General features: G+C 36.2%; 1 protein-coding gene across 2 annotated transcripts in view; it reads right to left on the bottom strand.

The window, feature by feature from the left end:
* LOC149801175 (kinetochore protein NDC80 homolog) overlaps positions 1 to 24,234 on the bottom strand; it is an 83,284-nt gene that overhangs the window by 23,205 nt on the left and 35,845 nt on the right. For both annotated transcript variants that reach the window (XM_089955205.1, XM_089955204.1), the window contains exons 12-13: positions 14,929 to 15,018; positions 6,571 to 6,663 (exon numbers count right to left, since the gene is read on the bottom strand). In XM_089955205.1, coding sequence (XP_089811331.1) covers positions 6,571 to 6,663; positions 14,929 to 15,018 — 183 coding nt within the window. The remainder of the gene's footprint in view (positions 1 to 6,570; positions 6,664 to 14,928; positions 15,019 to 24,234) is intronic.

Raw genomic sequence — 24,234 nt, 5'->3', positions numbered from 1 at the left:
AGGGCATTGAAATCTATTGTCCCACAATATCCCCCATGAACTGACATCAAGGTGGTTACTTATTCCTGTTTGAATAAGGAATAAGTAATCAGTAACCAGTTAACTGTCATGTCCAGTTGACTACAAATTCATCATCATATATGCCACATGTTATTGCAATTAATGTTTTCAATTGTTTATGATGCTCCTGTGAATATTTGTGTGCATTAAACCTGCCTTGCTTTAATGCTTGCTCAGGAAAAATGTTCAACTTATTGTATTATACACATTGCAATTGCAATAAAAATAACCTCAAGTTTTTCATCACATATTCACACCCCAATACCAAGACCTAGTGGTCATAACCCAAAACGTATTACATATTCACACTCTCTGACCATAACCTAGGGGTCATAAAACAAAATTTTTACATATTCACACCCCCTTGATCATAACCTAGGGTTATAACCCAAACTGTATTACATATTCACATGCCTTAACCAAAACCTGGTAATCAAAACCCAAAATGTGTTACATATTCACACCTCCTTGGCCAAAACCCAAAATGTGATATCTATTCACACACCTTGAACAAAACCCAATACGTGTTACCTATTCACACATCTTGAACAAAACCCAATACGTGTTACCTATTCACACATCTTGACCAAAGCCCAAAATATTACATATTCACATCCCTTGACCAAAACTCAAATTGTGTTACATATTCACACCCCCATGACCAAAATCCAAGATGTGTTACATATTCACATCTCCTTGACCATGACCCAAAATGTGTTACATATTCACACCTCGTGACCATGGCTCAAATATGTTACATATTCACACCCCCATGACCATGATCCAAATTGTGTAGCATATTCACACCCCATGACCATGACTCAAAATGTTACATATTCACACCCCCTTGACCATGATCCAAATTGTGTAGCATATTCACACCCCGTGACCATGACTCAAAATGTTACATATTCACACCCCCTTGACCATGACTCAAAATATGTTACATATTCACACACCCCTTGACCATGACCCAAAAGGTGTTACATATGTGGTCTTATGTTATGACTGCATGTTTAAAGTCTGGTAATTGTTACTGCAATTTATGATTTGACCCTTGATTCACTTCCGGGAACCACGGCAAAAACTGTCTTTTAGATGGTTGTTACACAGGCCATCTATGTACAATGTTTGCTGAACTTCCACCCACCAGTTCTGGGGGAGATAAAGTTGCAGGCAGAGAGTATGACAACATACCCCACCTACAGTCAGACAGTATGACAACATAACCCACCTACAGTCATATAGTTTGACAACATAACCCACTTACAGGCTGATTGTATGACAACATACCCCACTTACAGGCTGATTGTATGACAACATACCCCACCTACAGTCAGACAGTATGACAACATACCCCACCTACAGTCAGATAGTATGACAACATAACCCACTTAGATAACATGGCAAAATAACCCACCTAGTCATATAGTTTGACAACATACCCCATTTACAGGCAGATTGTATGACAAAATACCCCACTTACAGGCAGATTGTATGACAACATACCCCACTTACAGGCAGATTGTATGACAACATACCCCACTTACAGGCAGATTGTATGACAACATACCCCACTTACAGGCAGATAGATGGTTTGACAACATACCTCAATAAAACTTAAGGATAACAAGTTCAAACTGGCATTTGATGTAACGTTTGAAACCTAGTGTGATAAACCTAATTAAAATCTTTAAAAATGGACAGTTGAAATTTATGTACCATAATGACGGGTCATTTTAAAGGTATGTACCATAATAATGGTAAGTTTTGAGACACTCTTAATTATTTTCAAAAATAATTTCTTGTATGACCTACAAAAGATGGGACACAAAATCAAAGCAATTTTTTCATGTACAATAAGTCGTGGGACACCTTAGGCCTTTTTTGGGGCATATTTTATCAATCATAATGTTATTTTAAAAAACAAACAAGCACACAGTTAAGGGACTATCATTATGAACAATTAGATGGAAATACTAAAGATAATATAATTTGTTTGAAAATAAAAAAATATATTAATTTTCCTGTTTTTTCATAATTTCTATCCATTTTAAATATTTAAAATTTTATCAGACAATGACAAACAATGAGCATTAGGAGTAACTTCTCCCGTTTTTTTTCAACAGTTTAATATTGTCAGTTTATGTGTCACTGTGTCACTGCACGTACATTGAAGATTTTAACTTTTGCTGAATTAGGAACATGCCTTTGCTTTCAGATTACTGGTACTGCCACACTAAACCTCAATAATGTCTAAAAAATGCATAGCTGCCAACCTTCCAGGCTCACAATTAGTGAAAATAGGGATAAAAAGTCGTGAATTTGGACATGAATTAGTGAAAAATACCATGACAATAACTCCATCCACTCTGACTGTCAATACTACACTATATCAAGATCGCAATATAAAACTAAAACACTACATGTATGCAGAAATATTTATTTATCAAGACATGATACTGTGGCAGACTTAAACTTCCTCAACTGCTTGATCGTAAATTTGTTTTCTAAACAGTCCAGACTTCTTGCCTGTGGGTTGATCTTGGTGACTACAATTGCTGACAAATTTTCTGCAGCTAAGGAGGCCCTAAAGTCTGTCTTATTTTTCCTCACTAGAGAAGATACTCTTTCACTGTCATTGTTGCTGTGAGGAATGCACAGGAGCTGCAGCACTTTTGGTTGTTCCACAGGAAAATTTGGAAGCGATTTTCGAGTCCGAGAACATTTGTCGGAACAAATGTTTAGCATGGTCTCCAGCTGATAAAGGTAGATTGTGTTTGACAAGAAAACTCACAAATAATGCTTCAGCGTTGGTAGCTTGCAGGTCTTCTGCCGATGGCTTAAAATATTCCAGAGCTGAAATCTGCGAATTCTTAATTTTCCCAACTTCTATGTGTTTTTTTAAACTGATGTGCTTCCTCACATCATCTCTGCGATGGCACACTGAGTGCAAAAAGCATGATGAATATCAATGTTTAATGGCAGAATGCAAGGCCAATTTTTGATATCTTCCAAATTAAACTTCACTTTTTGAGCAATACATTTCCTTTTCCTTGGTGGTGAAGACTTTCAAGATCTCACATGCAATGCTGAACGGTAACTCAAATAGTGTTGGTGATGCATTCACGGAGCAAAATTCCAGTTAGGCCCCATTTTCTCTCAAAAGCATTTGTAAAACTACTGTTATACATATAGATTAAAATAGGCTCAAATGCTTGCTACCGGGCCAACTGTACTTAATCAGCTGTAGATCTACTAATATCGCGACGAGCAGTACTGGACTGTTTCGGCAACTGCAAATATCATGACTAGAGCTTAACCAGAAACAGATTATTTTATTAAAGATTTAAAATAATTGAGAACTGGAGAATTCGTGAATTTTTGGCTTGCGGTGTGAATCCGTAAAATGCTGAAAAAGTCGTGAAATTCATGAGGGTTGGCAGCTATGAAAATGCAATAAAGTGCTCTCAGAAATAATGATTTTAAAATAACTGCAATAATAACACTGTGGTGGTTTGCATCGATGTAAGTGGCCTTACAATATGTACATATCTAATCAGCAACAGTAATAATACCAATATTATGTAGTAAAAGGCCAAAAAGATTAATGTTGTACAAAGGGGGCAAAAGCATTGCCTTCAGACACAATTCTCTCTCTATGCAAGTGGGGCCCCGAGTGGCCAAGTGGTCTAAAGCGCTCTCCGTTACGGATCACTGCCATCTCACCTCTGTCTGTGTGGGTTCGAGTCTCGGATTCAGCCAATGTGGGTATGTGAGAAAGCTTGCCAGTAGCTTCTCATGGGTCGGTGGTACTTTCTGGGGTTTTCCCAGGTTCTTCCTCCACCATTAATACTGGCCGCCATGTATAGCCTATCGTGTGCTGAAAATTGCATTAAGCCCTACAACAACAACAACTCTCTATGCAAGCCATTTTCAGGATTTCAACAATTAATTGGCCATAAAAGATTAATGTTGTACAAAAGGGGACAAAAGCACTGCCTTCAGACACAACTCCCTCTCTACGCAAGCCATTTTCAGGATTTCAACAATTAATTGGCCCAGATATCTGTTGGAAAACAACAGATCCACCAATTATAATCAAACCACCAGAATAACAATATCAAAACTTGAACGAAAATATAAACCTAAAATGGATCCACAATGATCTAGTCAGTCTCCATTCAGAATTTTAACCCACTTTATTGTCATTTTTTAATGAATATATGACTGTTACATGAATATATCCTGGTTATGTTCCTACAGTTAAGTGAATATATTCTGGTTATGTGCCTACAGTTATGTAAATACATGCTGGTTATGTGCCTACAGTTATGTGAATACATGCTGGTTATGTGCCTACAGTTATGTGAATACATGCTGGTTATGTGCCTACAGTTATGTGAATACATGCTGGTTATGTACCTACAGTTACGTGAATACATGCTGGTTATGTGCCTACAGTTATGTGAATACATGCTGGTTATGTGCCTACAGTTATGTAAATATATCCTGGTTATGTACCTACAGTTATGTGAATACATGCTGGTTATGTGCCTACAGTTATGTAAATACATGCTGGTTATGTACCTACAGTTATGTGAATACATGCTGGTTATGTGCCTACAGTTATGTAAATACATGCTGGTTATGTGCCTACAGTTATGTAAATATATCCTGGTTATGTGCCTACAGTTACGTGAATACATGCTGGTTATGTGCCTACAGTTATGTAAATACATGCTGGTTATGTGCCTACAATTATGTGCCTACATGCTGGTTATGTGCCTCCAGTTACGTGAATACATGCTGGTTATGTGCCTACAGTTACGTGAATACATGCTGGTTATGTGCCTACAGTTATGTAAATATATCCTGGTTATGTACCTACAGTTATGTAAATACATGCTGGTTATGTGCCTACAGTTATGTAAATACATGCTGGTTATGTACGTACAGTTACGTGAAAACATGCTGGTTATGTGCCTACAGTTATGTGAATACATGCTGGTTATGTGCCTACAGTTATGTAAATACATGCTGGTTATGTACCTACAGTTATGTAAATACATGCTGGTTATGTGCCTACAGTTATGTAAATATATCCTGGTTATGTACCTACAGTTATGTGAATACATGCTGGTTATGTGCCTACAGTTATGTGAATACATGCTGGTTATGTACCTAAAGTTATGCAAATACATGCTGGTTATGTGCCTACAGTTATGTGAATACATGCTGGTTATGTGCCTACAGTTATGCGAATACATGCTGGTTATGTACCTACAGTTACGTGAATACATGCTGGTTATGTACCTACAGTTATGTAAATACATGCTGGTTATGTACCTACAGTTATGTGAATACATGCTGATTATGTGCCTACAGTTATGTAAATACATGCTGGTTATGTACCTACAGTTATGTAAATACATGCTGGTTATGTGCCTACAGTTATGTAAATACATGCTGGTTATGTACCTACAGTTACGTGAATACATGCTGGTTATGTACCTACAGTTACATGAATACATGCTGGTTATGTGCATATGTTCATAAATATTCATTAAACATGCATCTTTTCATATAGATTGTATAGGATCACCTCTATCACTTATAAATGGTAACTCTTGAGTGTGTCAAACAAATTAAATAAAACAACAATGGAGGTGTAGCTAAAATATGATATGGAAGAATGAGATTTGGTAAAAATTATCAATAAAGCAAAATCTGTATGTTATATTTTAGGAATAAACAAGGATATAAGTAACAATAAGCATGATATGCACTGTGTATGTACTGTACACTATCGTACAGGTTTCCTGGTAAACGCAAGGTGGCCAATGAATTATAAAATCTTTATTTACCTTTATTCTATTTGACACTGGAGAAATCAAAAACTATGCACAAGCAATAATAAAAACATGAAAACAATCATACAGTTTATTTATGTGGTAACTGATCACTGCTGCATGACTCAGAACAAAATCTTGCCAATCTAGTCTTGACATTTTTGCATCTAGAAGTTTTGAGACCCCCCTCCCTACATATTATATTTTTTACATGTGTTTAAGTCTTGAGACATGAGAAATAATGATTATTTTTTCCTGTCACAAGACTTACCATCATTATAGTAGATGTGTACAAGACATTGTGGTTCCTTGGAAGGTGGTGTCTGGCTTGTAAATTGTGTTAGAATGGTATAGTTTCCTGCACAAGCAGGCAAGACAAGTTTTAGCTGAATACAGCGACTAAGGTAGCAAGTGTATGACATAAAAAGAAAAAAATCTTAAAATTATGGTATCATTTCTATCGTAACAGTGAAGACTCACCAAATACTCCAAAAAGTTGAATGAATAAAGAACTTTATTGTTGTAAAGTACTGAATTCTGCATTTTCTATGCAAAAAATGGACACAGCAAAGAGAGATTGTAATAGTAGAATTTGTCATGCTCAAAGTCTTTTGTGACCATGGGGACAGAAGTACGAAATGATTACACCACAACTTACTTGCTTCTTGAACTCTCTCTCTTCTTCTGCTCTTTTCAATTTGCTCTCCAACATTTTTATGTCAGAATTCTGGTAGCTCAAACTTTCTGCCAACTGCAAATATAAAACATTTTATGGTGAACTAAAATGTTTTTAGTATTATACGTTGATAAATCCAATTAAAATTGAAAGGAAGCATCCAGGCAAAGGTATAATATGTACTAAATCAATTGAGTATAATAATTTTACTTACAACCTCTGTAAAATTAAAGCACAACTGCTGAACAGTTTAAGAAAAATTCATTTTTAATTTCTAAATTTTTCTGACACGGCATGTTTGCCATCTTCTCACATAGGATGCCGCAAGCATGACCCGTAACAAGTACTTCAGGTTTTTGCAATCATATCTAATGAACTTGACCCATTCCTGTATGTGTGCACAAGAGAGATAGATATACATGCATTTGAATGGCAAATAAATGAGCTTGCTGCCTTGTCAGTTATGTACCATGAAAGTTGCATGAAAAGACATACAAAGTGTGTCAAATGACATACTTGATCAATCTGCTGATTCAACATCTTAGGTTACAGGCCTACTTTCAGTAATGTACAAAGCAAATAAGAAATATAGCATTAATAACTGTGTGTTTTCATGTATAAATAAATTAATCTGTTTCTAATTTTCTTATTTATTCATCCACCAGCATTATCAGGATTTTGAAAACTTTGTATAAGTAGAGTGTGTACTACTTGTACAAACCATTGTGCATATATGACTTGTAATATTCATCATATAGTGTCAAAAAAAATTACAAAAAAAAGATATAGACATGATATGAGAAATGTAGACTTGTACAAAAGCATGCAATCTGGTACCACCTATCTTTGCCTTTTAATACAATTTTATTAGCCCTTAAATTTCAGTGACAGCATGCCCCATATCCCTTTTTTTATCACAGAACTCTGGTTACTTTTGTTTTAATATATATACAACATTCTTATGGAAAAATAAGAAGTAAAAAGTGAAGAAAATTTTAACAGTGGAACTCCGGCTATTTCCCACTTTGATATTGACTTTCAAGATGATTTACAGTAGATCTGACCATGAGCCACAAGGTGGAGCTCTACAGTTTCATATTTTGCATAGGGTTAGAATTTTAAAGAAAAAGAATTTCCCCAGCTTTCCTCACTGTTTATACTGGCTATTTAAACAAAGACCTTGTATATCTTAGGTATAGTTCAAAGAACCTTTAATTCCCTTTATTTTAGCGTATGATTGATGGGTATAATATGGATTATAGAGTACACAACTTGGCCTTACTCCAGATGTGCACCTTTCAAAAAAGTGCTAGCTCCACTTGGTCATTTTCACTTCCTGAACTTCAGAGGTAAATTGTATAAAAAAGAGCAAATAACTTTTTTTTATACATTTTATATATTTGGTAATTCATTCATTGCACTTTCAGAAGCTGGTATTGTCTGGCAAAATTCATTTTTCCTATTTTATCAGCTGCTACGGATAGTGTACTTTAGACTAATATCAGGCTGACTTTTTTTAGCACAAGGGAGCAGTCATTTTTGTTAGCAGTGTGCTTAGATCAGGTACAATTTCCAAAAGTACAATATCCAAAGAAATGTCAGCCACATCAAAGTAGCATAGAGGTGTGCCAACATTCTCTGCACTGTGCATGTTTTAAATGTAAACAACTTCACCTTAAATACGTCACTCTCTCCAAAGTAATTATAACTGTATGCCCAACCCCCAGTGGGCCTGATATAACTCACTTATCTCCGTATAACAGTTTTGACCATATTAGCATTTTAAGAACACAACATATGTAAACTATTTCACAAACAAAATATTCTTGATTTGACCTATATAACAATATCTAAATATACTTTTTTTTTAATTCCAATGATAAATACGTAGTCTCTTGCTCATAATTGAATTCATTTAAAATCTTAATGGCATAAACCCATTTATTGGATGAGAAATAAAGTCTAAAGAGCTCTATAAGCCATTCAACTGTGAGGTATCTCATTAATATGCACAGATCTCATAGAACCTATGACATTGATAAAAGTGGATTAAAATCTGATTGGAATTTTGTCTCCAGAGTGGCAACAGACTCAGCCAATCATATACCAAATTACCTCCTCAACATTTGTAGATCCTGCTCATAATCAAACTTATCCAACATCTTGGTATTATAAGACTATTTAAGAAATTTGCTAAAAATCCAATCAAAAACAATCCTGCTAGATTATGGACAAGCTCAGTCAGATGCAACAACACAGCATTAATAACAGTATGAATTTCATCTCATGATCACACTCAGCCAAGGTCTTGATGAATTTCACCTCATAATCACACTCAACCAAGGTCTTGATGAATTTCATCTCATAATCACACTCAACCAAGGTCTTGATGAATTTCATCTCATAATCACACTCAACCAAGGTCTTGATGAATTTCACCTCATAATCACACTCAACCAAGGTCTTGATGAATTTCATCTCATAATCACACTCAACCAAGGTCTTGATGAATTTCATCTCATAATCACACTCAACCAAAGTCTTGACGAATTTCATCTTATAATCACACTCTCGATGACAGGCCTATTTACTAAGTTTAATTTAAAAAAATCCCATTAAAATAGTCTCAATTCATTTACAGACAAACTGTCCAAATGTTTTTTTAAGTCCTGAAAGTTAACTGCCTCAACATTAAAGTCTCTCAGAAGCCAGTAATTCTTTTCATGCATCTGCAGTCCCATATAAATGACTGTGACCACTGACAACATCACAGTGCCAGAATAATTGGTTTATGTCTTTGATGGATTCAAGTGGTGTGTTGGAATACGGTACAAGTCTTCCTCTGATCTGTTAAAAGGACAACTTACAGATGGGGCTAGAGTTCCAATGTTATCAAACTACTGAGACATAGTATTGGCTTCCTGCAGCAGCAAATGAGGGATTCTAGTGGGTGGTATGATCATGTGTAGTTACCATCAACGCAATACCTGAAGACTTTGTGCTCAAAGCAGTAGAAATTAAAGTACCCCTATTTTTGCTTCATAGATGTTTATCCAAACTTTTATGTCTTTTTGTTAAAAAAAAAACTATTTACAAAAAAAAGAATACACCATTAGTATCCATAGAGCTTGCTCATTATTAAACCCATCTAAGATCTAGAACTAGAAACTGTCAAAGAGAGGTTCAGATAAAAATACTTTAAGGGTTCATGTTACTGAAAAAATTAATAAAATCTCTTTGTATCAAACTTTATATACCTATTACCAATGTGTGTGTGTGTGATTTTGATTTTTAACGTAGCTTTCAACAATTATTTCAGTCATACCATAATGATGTCTGCAGTGTGGCAGTTTATAGTGATGTCTAGCATTGGGGCATCATGCCGCAGACATGTAGCAGGCCGACCAGTCCTAACACTAACATCTTAACGCTGAGTGCCTTGCGAGGCAGCTGTTAATACCATTTCTATAAGTCTTTGGTATGATTCGGCCGTGGTTTGAACTTGCAATCTCCTGGATCTGAGGCAGATGCTCTAAGCAATAGGCCTTCGGAGCAGTCTAGCTATTATAAGAATACTTGAATGTCTCTAACTTAAGTAGATTAATTGTATTGTCTTAACATATTGTCAATGAGAGTTATAAATGCCCTGAAGAGCATTCCAATTCATTCTGAATAAGCAATTAGTAAGTCGTAACATACTAAATCAGGTATAGTAATTTATAAGTAACCAACTCAATGTCAAAATCTTTAAATCAGTAATAAGTAACTGGTTATTTATTCCTTATTGAACTGGAAATAAGAATAAGTAAAGAACTTTATTTCAGCACTGACATAAAAGTTGGTTACTTTTTCCTTATTCCCAATTGAATGAATATGATCCCTAGGTTATGGTCTTTGGTGTGAATATGCAATGAAAAGCCTGGGAATATTTCTATTGCAATTGAAATATCTTCATTCAAAATATCCCCATTAAAAAATTGTCACATCCAGTTGGCTACAAATTCATCATTGCAATTAAAATAATTTCAATGGTTTATAATACGTTTCTGTGAATATTTTGTGTGCATTAAGCCTGCCTTTTATTAAATGTATGTTCATTAAAAACTCTCTGTTTATTCTATTATACAAATAGCAATTTCAATAGAAATATCCCCAAGCTTTTCATTGCATATTCACACTGAAGACGATGATGTAGGGATCATAACCAAAATGTGTTACACATTTACATCCACTGACCATAACCTAAGGGTCATAACCAAAATGTGTTACACATTTACATCCACTGACCATAACCTAAGGGTCATAACCAAAATGTACAAAATTTCGTTACAAACTATAAACATTAGAAATATATAATATACCAATGTCAGGCTTTTCTGTGCATCTAAGGTTTCCATGACCAATACTGGCACAAAATGCATACCAAATTCAACCAATTGACAAAAATAAAATGCTGCAATGCTTGCCATTTCAAAAGTGGCAATTGTTACCTGAACATTCTATTAAAAATAAAACTAGTTTTGGACACATGGGATACTACCTCTGTGTTTTCATGACTCGGGATATGTTGGTCTATTCTGTGCATGACTTTGAAAAGATGTAATATTATGGCATCAGGCTATGGAAATGAATCACATTAATTTGAACTCATTTTGTCAGCATTTCAGCCGAGTATCTAGATCAGGTTTATAGCTGATTTTACAAACTTAAATGTAACGATGGCATGAGATATTAACCAAACTAAACTGATCTTGTAAAAAATTAGAACAAGTTCAACACTGCATAAAAAAATAATCTATTGAAGAGAAACAACAATGAATAGGATCTATGTCTCACTTATGAAAAAAATACTAAAAAAATTTAAAAACAGACTATAAATCCAAAATTTCTTTGAGGATCATTAGAATCGGCAAGTTGTCAATTTAGAGAGCAGTCAATAAATTAGGTGTGGGACAAATTCTTGCAAAAATTGAAACTGGGATTAAGATGCATCATTGTTCTAAGGTAAACATTTCTATCTTTTAAATAATGTATTTATTTGTATGATTTTAAAAGAGAAATATTAAATAGGTTTTTCTGGGTTACAAATTTAAGAAGGTCATGGAGTGGGTCTTCATGTTGACATTTAGAAATCACATTTTCATATGCATTTAGAACAGAAATGTGGGATATTTTTGTATACTTTATGAATATCACTTTCCTTAAATAAAGGACGATTGTTCTTTCTTGATACAAATTGGATTTTTGGCTAAAAACAACAAGTGATCCAATGTTTACAGAAATGAGGTATTGTTGCGCAAAAAATTCAAGATGCACAGAATAGGCTGACATGGTGGTGGTGGTGTGTATGTGTATATATATATATATATATATATATATATATATATATATATATATATATATATATATATATATATATATATATATTATATATATACACATACATACATACACACACATATGCATTATGACTACTTTTTCCTTTTCTTGAAAATTTGAAAAGCCCTTACAATATTTTTTTAATATAATATGAACAGAGCTCAAGAAATAACTAAAAGCACAACCCTAACCAAAGTCAGTGAAGCATGAAACAAGAGCTTAGTATTCATCAAGATTTCTTTCCCTCACAAAACTGAACCTAAAATGTGAAATGCAGGCCACAGTGATGTTCTTTTGTGGTAACAGTCTGGTATTAAAAGAGATTCATACAATCATACAGTCTGACAAGTTTAGCATGAGCAGAGCTTGCGATATAAACTCAAAATAAATTTAATCAGTCAATGATGCATACACACAGGTCATAGTGACCTACATTTGTGATGCGATTTAGTACTTCTTAAGGAAGGGTGAAAAACACATGAAGCTCAGGATGTTATTCCAATAATTTCTAAGTTTCAAAGAATTGGGGAAAGTTTCGAGTCAAAATCAATCTTTCCCTTTTGAATCAGTTACTACTGGAAGAGCAGTTCAAAATGGACACAACCCCTTCAGTGAGGAATGTTATCAGGCTAAACAACTGAGCGATCTCCACAGACTTCCACGATGCTTATCTTCATATTATCATTTTCCAGCCAAAAATTGCTAGTTTTGTCTGGAACTGGAGATCTTTTAATTTTGCACTCTTTCTTTACCAGACCTGCCAACCCCTCATGAGACCGTCTCAGTAAGGTACATGTAGTTTATTTTTTTCTGTTAGTTTGATCAGTTTTCAGTAAGGTATAACAAAATATCATAAACAGCTATAATTGTACAGTTGGAAAATGTATTTAAAAGTTCAGTATTCAAGGCAAGCAGTGACGTTAAACATTATGATCAACTGGTAAGCTTGTCATATACACATGGACCTTATTTACCTCTATTTTAGTTGCATAAACTTTAGTTCCAAACCCAATGCAGCTCAATGGCTTCTTGCTATCTCTCAACTTGTCAAAATTCTTGGATTTTTTTTCCATTTCCCATGATGATAGCAATCAATCATATCTATGAGACATACTCAAACTGACATGTAATGTCCAATACATGTAATTGTTTCCTTTCCTGCTTTTATTCACAAGAATCTGAATATTCCGTTTTATTCTTCAGTGCTGATTACTAACACTTTTTAAAAGGCTTATTTTCTCTTTCATCTTCAACATACATCACATGCTGGATGCCATTTTAAAAAAATTCTACAATCAACATTTAATCATGCACATGGTTTGCATGAAAAAATAGGTGCAGTTTAAAGTGTATGAAGTACTGCTGTACAGTTAGTCTGCTTCCCTGACTGACTCCACTAATTCTAATATGTAACCTGGATCAAAATCAAACACGTAGAACCAATTACCCGGATTTTTCACAACAATCATTTTTCCTAGTGTTTGCTTTTATTCCATAAGTCCATATTTAAGGGTTATTTTTGTAAGACTTAAGGCAAAATCATAAGGGTTGGCAGGTCTGCTTTCCGCCTAGCTTCTGCTCCATAAGAATGCAGTGACACAATTAGTGGGCTAATCCCTACACACACTAGCTCCATAAGAATGCAGTGACACAATTAGTGGGCTAATCCCTACACACACTAGCTGTATCGCCTCATCAACTTTCACGAATGTAGATATAACAGCATTGATACAAGGTGCATAAAACCTATTTGGTCATGACCTAAAAGCAAAAATGTATGCCATTAAAATGTGAAATCTAGGTCACAGTCACCATCATTTGCAGTAAGCATGGTACTAATATAGCTACACAGAATCATACTTTGATGATTCTATCATAAACAAAGCTCAGGATATAAATGTAAAAAATTTTTTTTAGTCCAAGTCAGTAAAGCATGAAATACAGGCCACTGTGACCTACATTTACAATGAGGGTGTAGTATTCATCTGGATGCATCCTCTCACCAAGTTTCATGATTCAAGGTATAATTGTATTTATACAATGAGGAAAAACCAGAACTAAAGAAAAAAAAATTAAGTATGCACAACTAATGTACATGTTTTATCTTAAACAGGTTTCTAGACAGACCCCTCCCCCCAGGACAGGTGCAATGAAACCCATTCAAAACTGTTGCCTAGCCTGTATGAGTGTGTGTGTGTGTTTTGTATTTTTAACATAGCTTTAACAATTTTCCAGTCATATCACTACAATGTTTGCACTAGGCCAGTTTATAGCGATGTCTAGTACTGGGTATCATGCCACAGACATGCAGCATGATGTCCGACTCAGTCACATTATCCTGACACCAGGCCGACCAGACCTAACACTAACCTCTTAATGCTGAGCTTCTAGTACTATATTTATAGGTCTTTGGTATGACTCGGCTGTGGTTTGAACCCATAACCTCCTGCATCCGAGGCCGATGCTCTAACCAGTTAGACCACCAGATCAATCTAGCCCTTATGAAGAAAGAATGGCTGACATTCTGTGACATTGTACATTTGTATATACTTGTATCTGTGCAGATGAAGATAGTAGTACAACAGCTTTAACTTTACAGTCTAGAGATGAGTGAATAAAATGGCATAATTGGAACAAAAGCATGGCCTTGGCTAGACACTAAATCTATATTAGAAACATTTCAAGATAGATGACGGACTTCCCCATGTATACTATCATACTCACTGCATGAAGCAAGTCACTTACATGTTCTAATTGGTCCTGATGACAGACTTCCCCATGTGTACTACCATACTCACTGCATGAACCAAGTCACTTACATGTTCTAATTGGTCCTGATGACAGACTTCCCCATGTGTACTACCATACTCACTGCATGAACCAAGTCACTTACATGTTCTAATTGGTCCTGATGACAGACTTCCCCCATATCATACTCACTGCATGAAGCAAGTCACTTACATGTTCTAATTGGTCCTGATGCTCAATCTTCTCTGATTCTCTGCGACTGACAGCCTCACACATCTGATTCCTCAACCGAGTCAATGCAGGCTGCCAAGTAGATAAATAAATAAAACACAAAGCAAGTAAACCTTGTCAAAAACAAGACAAAGGTGAAACTAAAACTTTTGTTAGGTTGATACAGTACAGAAATGTTTGACTTGTCTTTTGGTGTCAAGTATGTGGTCCGTCTGTCTGCATAGAAAGCTGGAGCACAGCAGAGCCATTTTTGTACGAGGTAATGAGACTATCTTGATGCTTGCATAGAGAAAAAATAAGAGGTACCACTGGATTTTACATCTCTCATCTGTTACACTGCTTGAAAAGCAAATTTAGATATAAAGCTTGCATGAATCACACATGTTTGCTCAACTGTTCAGGAGAAGATGTTAAAAACAGGTTTCTCTCTATGGTTGCAATGGAGGCCATACCATTTCAGTGGGAGCAATTTTGGTTAAAATTTGGACAGGGTATGTCCTAACACATGTTCCAAACAAGTTCAGTCAAAACTGACTTGGCTGTATTTATTAGTTGAAATTAAGTTTTCTACCTTGTTGCTAAGGAAGCCATCCTGCTCAACACTGTTACAGAGTATGTCCTATCAAACTTTCCTATCTAGTTTCATAAAAATGTAAAGTCAAAAATAGGGATTCCATATAGCTGCAAAGAAAGCAACACTATTACTAGAGAACCCTGGTCAGATCAAAATTGGCTGAAGTTTTTTGGTGAAGTTAAAAATAGGTCTTCCATATGGTTGCTATGGAAGCCACACCAATGCTAGTGGTACTGTCTTGATTGAAACTGTGACAGAACATGTCCTATCAAACTATTCTATCCAGTTGCATCAAACATTTGCTCAACCATTCAAGACAACCCAAAAAATTGAAATTCCATATTATTGTTAAGTTTGATATAATAAGTCCTAAGAAACATTCCAACCAAGTTTGATCAAAACTGGCTCAGCTGTTCTGGAGAAGGTGAAACTAGGTTTTCCATATGGGTGCTGTAGAAGCCACACCACTGCTAGATAAGCTATCCTGAACAAGCATTTTGATACAGAAACACTCCTACCAAGTTTGATTAAAGCTGAATCTGCCAAATAAGTCAAAAATAAGTTTTCCACCTTAATATTACAAGTCACACGCTTGTTAGGGGAGCCACCTTAATATTACAAGTCACACGCTTGTTAGGGGAGCCACCTTAATGTTACAAGTCACACGCTTGTTAGGGGAGCCACCTTAATATTACAAGTCACACGCTTGTTAGGGGAGCCACCATATTACAAGTCACACACTTGTTAGGGGAGCCACCTTAGTATTACAAGTCACACGCTTGTTAAGGGAGCCACCTTAATATTACAAGTCACACGCTTGTTAGAGGAGCCACCTCTGATATAAAAAAATTGATAGTGCATGTCTTATTCATAACATATTTGATAAAAATTAGGTCAGCTTCTCTGAAGAAGTGGAAATTAGTTTTCCACCTGGTTGCTAAGGATGCCATACCATTGCTCTGAGGGCCATCCCCAACAAAAAGTTTTATAAAACATGTCCTTATAAATATTCCCATGAACTTTAATCCAAATGGCTCAGCTGTTCTTAAGATACTGAAAATAGGGGTGGGTGGGTAGGAAATTATATAATACTTATCTACTATTACTGCATTTCTGTATCATTCCTGGTTCTTGTCCACAGTACAAGGACACTTCTCTAATTAATAATAAAAGGTCTTGAATAAAATACACGATCCCAGTCTGACACCTTCACTCACTTATGACAACAGGAATATCTTTCTTCTTTGTCTTGGACATCAGAGTAGGGAGAGAAGAGGGACTTTTGCAGTAATGGCAGGTAAATATTATATAATGTTTTAACCCCACCCAACTTACATTTTAACAGCACCAATACACTACCTGCTATAACTGCATTGCTAAATTTGCCAGTCAAGTGATGGTCTAATATAACCTGTCAAGTGAACTTACCATTTACTCCCAATTAGAGGATGGCTTGACAATTTGTAGGACTCGTATAACTGGACCCAAAGCATAAATACACTCCATCTAGCATGCCAATGAACAAAGGTAAAATGAATAGAAAGCAGAGTGAGAATGCCAAAAGATGGCTTTCATTTCATCATCCAAAGAGGAATCATTCAATCAGGCCCAATGCCCAGATCTCATGAGCTTTGATTTACATGCAAAAGGGATCTCTCAGTGAAAGTGATTAGCTCTTTTCACAGTCTGAACAATATACCTCAAGATGGTAACTGCAGAAATATCAAAGTACAGATTAGAGATTAGGTTGCAACCTTCTCCACCGCCCAAGATTTAGCTATTTCAATTTGTAAAGCACTAACTGGGTAAAGGAGTCCATTTTGATGATCCCTAGCTAAGATAAGACTGAGACTGGGGATTTCAATCGGAACAGGAGCTACCAAAGGTAGCTAACTCTTGACCAGAAACTCCAGTTGACAAAGAATAGACTGATTCATAATTACTGTTGAAACATAAACACCTGTTTCCATTGCAAAGACGTGAATCCCACTCCTGCCTGATTTTAAGGAGAGAAGAAAGACTTTCAGAGCTAATATTCACAAAAGAAGCTTCAGAGATTCATATGGAGGTTAATAAAGAATGCACAAGCAGGTCCAGCTTGGAATTAATGAGACTGTTCTTTAGAGCTTGAAGTATCTTACCAGTTCTGAAATATGTGGGTCTGACTATACAGGAATCATAGAACTTATGAGTGTTAGCAAGAGTTAATGCTTTCTGCTGAGCTATATTTTTCCTTCATGAGAAAAAAGAAGAAATCTTGAACTACAGTTAAAGGGAGCAGATATGATCAATGCATCTTACAGCACCAATTCTAGAAATTTTTCCTCTTGACATCATAAAACATAAAGAGGTCAATAGACTTCTTCTATTCAAAGTGATGCACTGCTTGAATATGGGTCTTGATGGACAGATTGTTCCATATGAGCCATGTGAACATGGAGTCACCCTGTGTAAGATCCCTCTTCAGTGGTAATTCCCATATAAATGTCCAACAACAGGTCAATATGATTGTTCAGCCACAATCTTTGATAATCTCAGGGCACAGATGGGAGCAATCAGGATTAGCCAGGACTTGGAAGTTCTGGCTTAGTGAAAAACTTAAGGAATTATTCAGAAAGATGGGAAACCAAGTGTACAATCGAACCCAACTCAGAATGAAGATATCCACCACCACAGCCCTCTGCTCTGGCACTAAAGAGACAGAAACAGGAAGTTTGTTGTTCAGCTTCATTCAAAGCAAGGCTACCAATGGTCTTCCCGCAGCTGGAATTGTGTCTCTACAACCAACTTTTGCAGAAACCATTCTGAGAATGGCTCGCCCCTATCTGGACAGGCTGTCTGCCAGAACATCTCTCTTCCCAAAAATAAGGCAAATTCTAAGTGATCTCCTGCAAAGATGCCACACAAAGGATGTTCTTGAATTAAAAGAAGAGAGAAGGGCATAAATGTCCCCTGAGCATCTCGGGTACTCTGCGACAACGCATCTGTAGCTATCATCATATGTAGCAATGTCTTGTGCATTTGACACGATCTTGAAGTGCTAGGAAAACCTGTCATATTTTACCATCAACAAAAATGGTGAAGAAACTTGGATCCTCAGGGGAAACAGGTGGAGATGGGTTCCTTGTGAAGTTTCAACTTTTCTAGAAGTAAGAACTAAAGGGGCTACATGTGAAGTCCAACTAGGGAAACTAATTCATATGACATGTTCAGAGTTCCATCAAGAGAAAGGTAGAGATGAGCAGAAAATTATGTCATCTTTCAGTCTTGCTATGTGAAATTCTGTTCAAAAGAACACAGACTGTTTCTTGAAATGTGGGACAATTTATCGCCATATAGAAAAATTCTGAGACGGGCTAAGATCCTGATTGGGGAAAAGGCCTAGTCGAGATAGCATATTCTAACAGAACTGCAGATTCCTCATAATGACATATCTGAAGACACTGCGTGTCAACAAGTCTCTGAAGAATTGGAGGATGCAAACTCCTAACGATTTTCAACGAGTCACTACTACACCCATCACCCTGCTGAAGCATGGCAGAAATGGAGTGCCAAATTTGAAAAATCTCCAGTTCCAGATAAAACTACAATTTCCTGAGGGTTGAGAAAATGGCAATGTGAAGATCCTGAAGATCCATGGAGACCACCCAGTCATTTGGCCTAATAGCATTCCTGACTGAGGCAGGGTCTCAATTTTTAACTGAGCTTTCAGAAGTAGCTGATTGAAAAAAAGGTAAGATCCAAGTCGAGTTAAAACATTCCCCAATTCCTTGACACTAGAAGAATCTAGGAATAAAATCCTGAGTTACTTATGCTCTTCACTGTTCCCTTCCTTTGAAGGGAGTTACACTTCTTCCTGGAGAAACAGCAGATACAACTGGTGGGAGAGAATTGAAGTAAGTAGACAGTCCTGGAAGTGGAGCTGGTAACCCTCCCATATTGTGGGAAGGACCCATGCATTCTCAAAAAGATTTGACCAAGCCTCAAAAATACTGAAATACAGCTCACTCTGGCACCTATCTGACAATGGGATAAGAGGGACTTTGCAGGAGAGGGTGTGAATCCCTAATGACAACTGGACCCCTCAATAAGGAAGTGAGAGGAAACTGCAGATTTCATCTCTCTGGCCACTCCTGACACTTCATCATAAGAAAGATGGGCAGAATGGGGTTTTAAGCTGGGACTAATTTCAATTTTGAATACTTTCATATTTATAATGATTAAGAGGGAAGCTATAGACCTTTCAGAATGGTGGAGTTTCTTTACTGATTTAGCATGCAACAGAGACAGGTATTGCAACCACTTTAAATTCTGAGAGATCACTGTAGGGATTAGCAAAACAATAGTGTCCTTGCATTCTGAAAAGTGATCTGTAAAAGGCATTTGCTGTGATACAAGCAAAACATCGGATTCCTTCAAGGCTGCATCCTATGCAGTGAAGATCTGAAGAGAGCAGCATAGACATTAAAAGCATATATGTCTTTCTCACAGCTTCGAACAGTCTCTGCAAAATAAATAAATCAAAGGAGGCAACCTATGGGTAATTGGTGTCTGTGATTCAAAAACCTCAACAGGAAGATAGGTCCAGGTGAACGTCGGAATCGACAGCTAGGAGGCACCAAAATCCAACATGCTTATGATGCCAAGCAGTTGAATGGACCCTGTAGTTTTTGGTTGAGAAAAGGGGCCAAAGCAGAGAAGAGGAAGCAGATCACCCTTTCTTGGCCTTACAACAACTTCTGAATCAGCTCCCTCAACATCACTGAGTGAGGAAGCAACAGCACATCTTACTTGGACAGCCTCTTCAAAATGGAAAGGATTCAGACTTCTGAAGATCACAAAGGCGTGTGACACAGATCTTGTGGAAATAAACTGTTAACTTAATTTATTGCTCAGTGTTTCCCCTAGGAATGCAAGGTTGCGAGTAAAAAATCCCCTTGTTGTCAGTACTGGTGGTCAAATCGAAAATCTGGGTGTCACTGATACATAAATGAGGTTAAAGTGAAATACTGTTGCTACTATAAAAAGTCTACAATTCTTCTTCCCCCATCACCTGACCTGGTGAGTGGGCCTAAGAAGGTGAACTGATGAGAAAGATCAGGTATGACAGGTTCTTCCAGGAACTTGTCTATATCCACAAAAATTGTCAGTTCAACATCCTCTGTTCACTCTCAGGGCAAGACAGGGCAATATCCTCTGTTCACTCTCAGGGCAAGACAGGGCTATATCCTCTGTTCACTCTCAGGGCAAGACAAGGCTATATCCTCTGTTCACTCTCAGGGCAAGACAGGGCTATATCCTCTGTTCACTCTCAGGGCAAGACAGGAATATATCATCTCATCTCCCTATCTAGACCAGGGGAGGAGATGGGACTAACCCATTGATGCCCTCTCTTTGGAAACATGACTGCTAATTCCCTCTTGGCACCGGAGGATGAGAGTGGCCATCTTTCTTTTGATAGCAGGGTGGTGAAGATCTAGGGCATGCCTGGTCTGCTGATCCATGGAGATGACAAAGCCATTCATGGTGGCATAGTTGGAAAGGAAGGGGTACTGAACAGATCCTTATCCTCAGACTGGTTCTCTAAACTCAAAGTTTGTTCTCCATCAAAACTAAATGGAAAGCCATTGAAAGGGAGGATTATTAAATCAATCTATTTCTATAAACTGGTGGTCAAACCTTGGTACCTGCTCTAAAGGCCAATGACTGAACCGGAAGGACAAAAGGGTAGGAAATACCCTGACACTGGATACTATTAAAAGGATGAAATACAAGCACTTCATTACTAGCAATGTACCCCAAACCCTCAAAATTGGTAACAAATACAAACAAATAAAGCACAGACTGGGGAGAAATTAACCCTCAAAATTGGACACACACACATACAAATAAGAAATGATTGGGGAGAAATTAACAATACGACACAGACAAGGATACAACTCACAGTAAAGATGCCAACATTATGTAAATAGAAGAAGTACTGATAATGCATGAGACACAAGTAAAATTGCATGAAGTCCACTGAAAAAAGAAAGATAATCCAGTTGCTGGATGTGGACAAAATATCAGACCAGGATCACATTGTTTAAATCTAAATCTTGAATTACTACTTGGAGAAAGAACAAGACAAAGTATCTGCATATTGCTTCTTATATATCCATGCTTCCCACGCTTTTGTAAATATAAATTTCCAGGTCTTTTCTATGTTTTTTCATGATGAAATTAACTTTTTCATGGTTAACATATAACCATTACTGAATGGAATTAAAGAACATTTTGGATTATAAAACATGCATTTTCCAAATCTGATGATGTTTCTCTTTCAAGACTCTCTAAAACAGATATGTCAGAAAAGATGATCATGCACAAAACCATAAAATGACTCATATGAAACAAATCGGACTATATTCCTATAAATTGGCATTTAAAGCCATTTCAATGTACAAAATACAAATTCTAACTTTGCTGACCTGCATTATGTTGCTACACGGAAACAACATAATGAGCATAATTATTTTGTTTCCTTTCAAAATTTTAATTCTAAAGAATTCTAGAGCAATATGTGCGCATATTATACAAAGTAAACATTTCCTATCACAGTATGAAAAAAACCCCAATAAATTCAAAGTATTAGAATCTTATCTTGTAACGAAAAAACTTTAACCCTGAATTTATGTGTGCCAATAAAATCTCAAACAACATTTATCAACCACTCTAAACTCCTTGAGAAAATTTGGTTAAAAAATCCATCATTTAAAGATATTTACAAAAGGGTTGATTTAATTTTTGACAAAAGACCTTCAAAATTATATATTGTTGTCTTCTTGTAGTTTAATAAACCAGTCCCAAAACCTGTATTGATACACTGGCTCTTATAGTTTCTTAATATATAATAAAAGGGACAACAATTTCCCATTTCACCTGCATTCTATCTAAGATCTGAAACCAATGCTTCAAGCTACATGACACTGTGTAATAATTTGACACCAAAGTTCAGCTCAGAGATTCAAAATTTTCTAATCTGTGTTTCCTCCAAATATTCAGACCCCATTTTTCACATTTGGACATTTAGGATGGAGTGTGTGTTCAGAGCAATTACATATAAAAAATTTGGAATCTACCACCACCATAAGATAGCTTACCAGCAGGCCTAGCAAATTTCACAACTCTCACACAACGACATCGGAAGTTCAATAGTCACGTGATATCAACAACAAACTACCTTTTAATGTCACCGTACAACATTTCAATTATATTAAATGAAAGTCTGATACCTTTTGTAAAAACCAGAAAGAACATATAATTCTCAACATATTTATTTCGCGAACTACAAGAAACTTGGCCAGTCTGATTCATCAGGCAGAGTAGTCTGGTTCCCTGCTTCATATGCCCCCTGAGTGAGAAAGCATATGTCAACATAGTACAAGTGATACAACAAAACTCCGAAAGATTGTCTCGGAAAAAATATTGAGAATTTTGTGCTATTTCATTTTTGTATTTTTATTATAATCAATATATGACTTTAATGTAATATTTTTTTACAATATTTGAAAATGACGGTTGAGATTATGTGTGCTCGTGTAACTAATAGCAGATTAAAGACATAACAGTTTTAATACGAGCAATTTCTGAGAAAAATTTTTTATATCGATTTCATGCAGGTATAACTCGATTTAACAACTTTTAAGTTTGCTAGCCCATCCGTAAAGCGGCTATATATGCTTTAATGCCACCAGGTTGGCCTCTTGTGAATCTAAGCCACCAGGTTGGCCTCTTGTGAATCTAGACTGGTTTTCATACCTTCCATATAAATAAAGATACAGATATCAAACTGTCTGTAAAACAAAAAGTCTACCAGACGAATCTAATCCACAGAGCGTTTGGATTGTCTCAACAAATATATTTATGGCAAGCATCAAAATGATCCATACTGCAACCTCCTAATATTCTGGTTAGAACTCGATAAATTTAACTCGCAATCAGTTCAGTTACGCCTCAATTGCATAATTGTTTCATGCGTCAAGTTATGGAGGAAAATTTCAAGGTTTTTACCGACTTTCGTCAATATTTGCAAAAATCAAGGACTTTTCATGGTCAGGAAAAAATTATCATTTCTCACAACTTTTTCACGATTTCTTGGTAGCGTGGGAACCCTGCAAGTATGTTTTAAGAGGACAAGTCACCTTCATGCTTTTGTTTGCAGGACAACATTTCCAGACTATGCAAAAGTTTAAATGTGTGTATCGTCTACATGAATATAAGTAGATTAGAGCATCTGTAATAAATCCTGTAAAATTACCCTGGTTCCAACTGGAATACACCTAAAATATGGATCTGGACCAAACCCAGACAAGCCAATATCTAAATCTGCAAGAACTGTATTTTCATATTCTATTCTACTGTTCTATAGGTATATATTTGGGTTGTTTCAGTAAGCTTTACTGTAAAATCATTAGATTTAACAGCCCCAAATCTACTGTTGCCAGTGCATGTTCTGCATTTTTACCAACTCTGATTGAAATTGGTTCGGTTGTAAAAAAAAAAAAGTAGAAAAAGAAAGGTTCTCCACTTTGTTTCTGAAGGAAGTCACATAATTGTCCCCAAAATAGTAATTCCTAGCAAGTCTGATCAAAATTGGCTCACCCATTCTGGAGAAGAATTTGAAAATAGGTTTTCAATGTGGTTGTAATTCAAGCCACCCCAAAAAGTTTCAA

This window comes from Sinohyriopsis cumingii, chromosome 4, assembly GCF_028554795.1.
Source record: "Sinohyriopsis cumingii isolate HCF-2022 chromosome 4, ASM2855479v2, whole genome shotgun sequence".
Classification (NCBI taxonomy): Eukaryota; Metazoa; Mollusca; class Bivalvia; order Unionida; family Unionidae; genus Sinohyriopsis; species Sinohyriopsis cumingii.
This window is presented reverse-complemented; position numbering and strand designations above follow the sequence as displayed.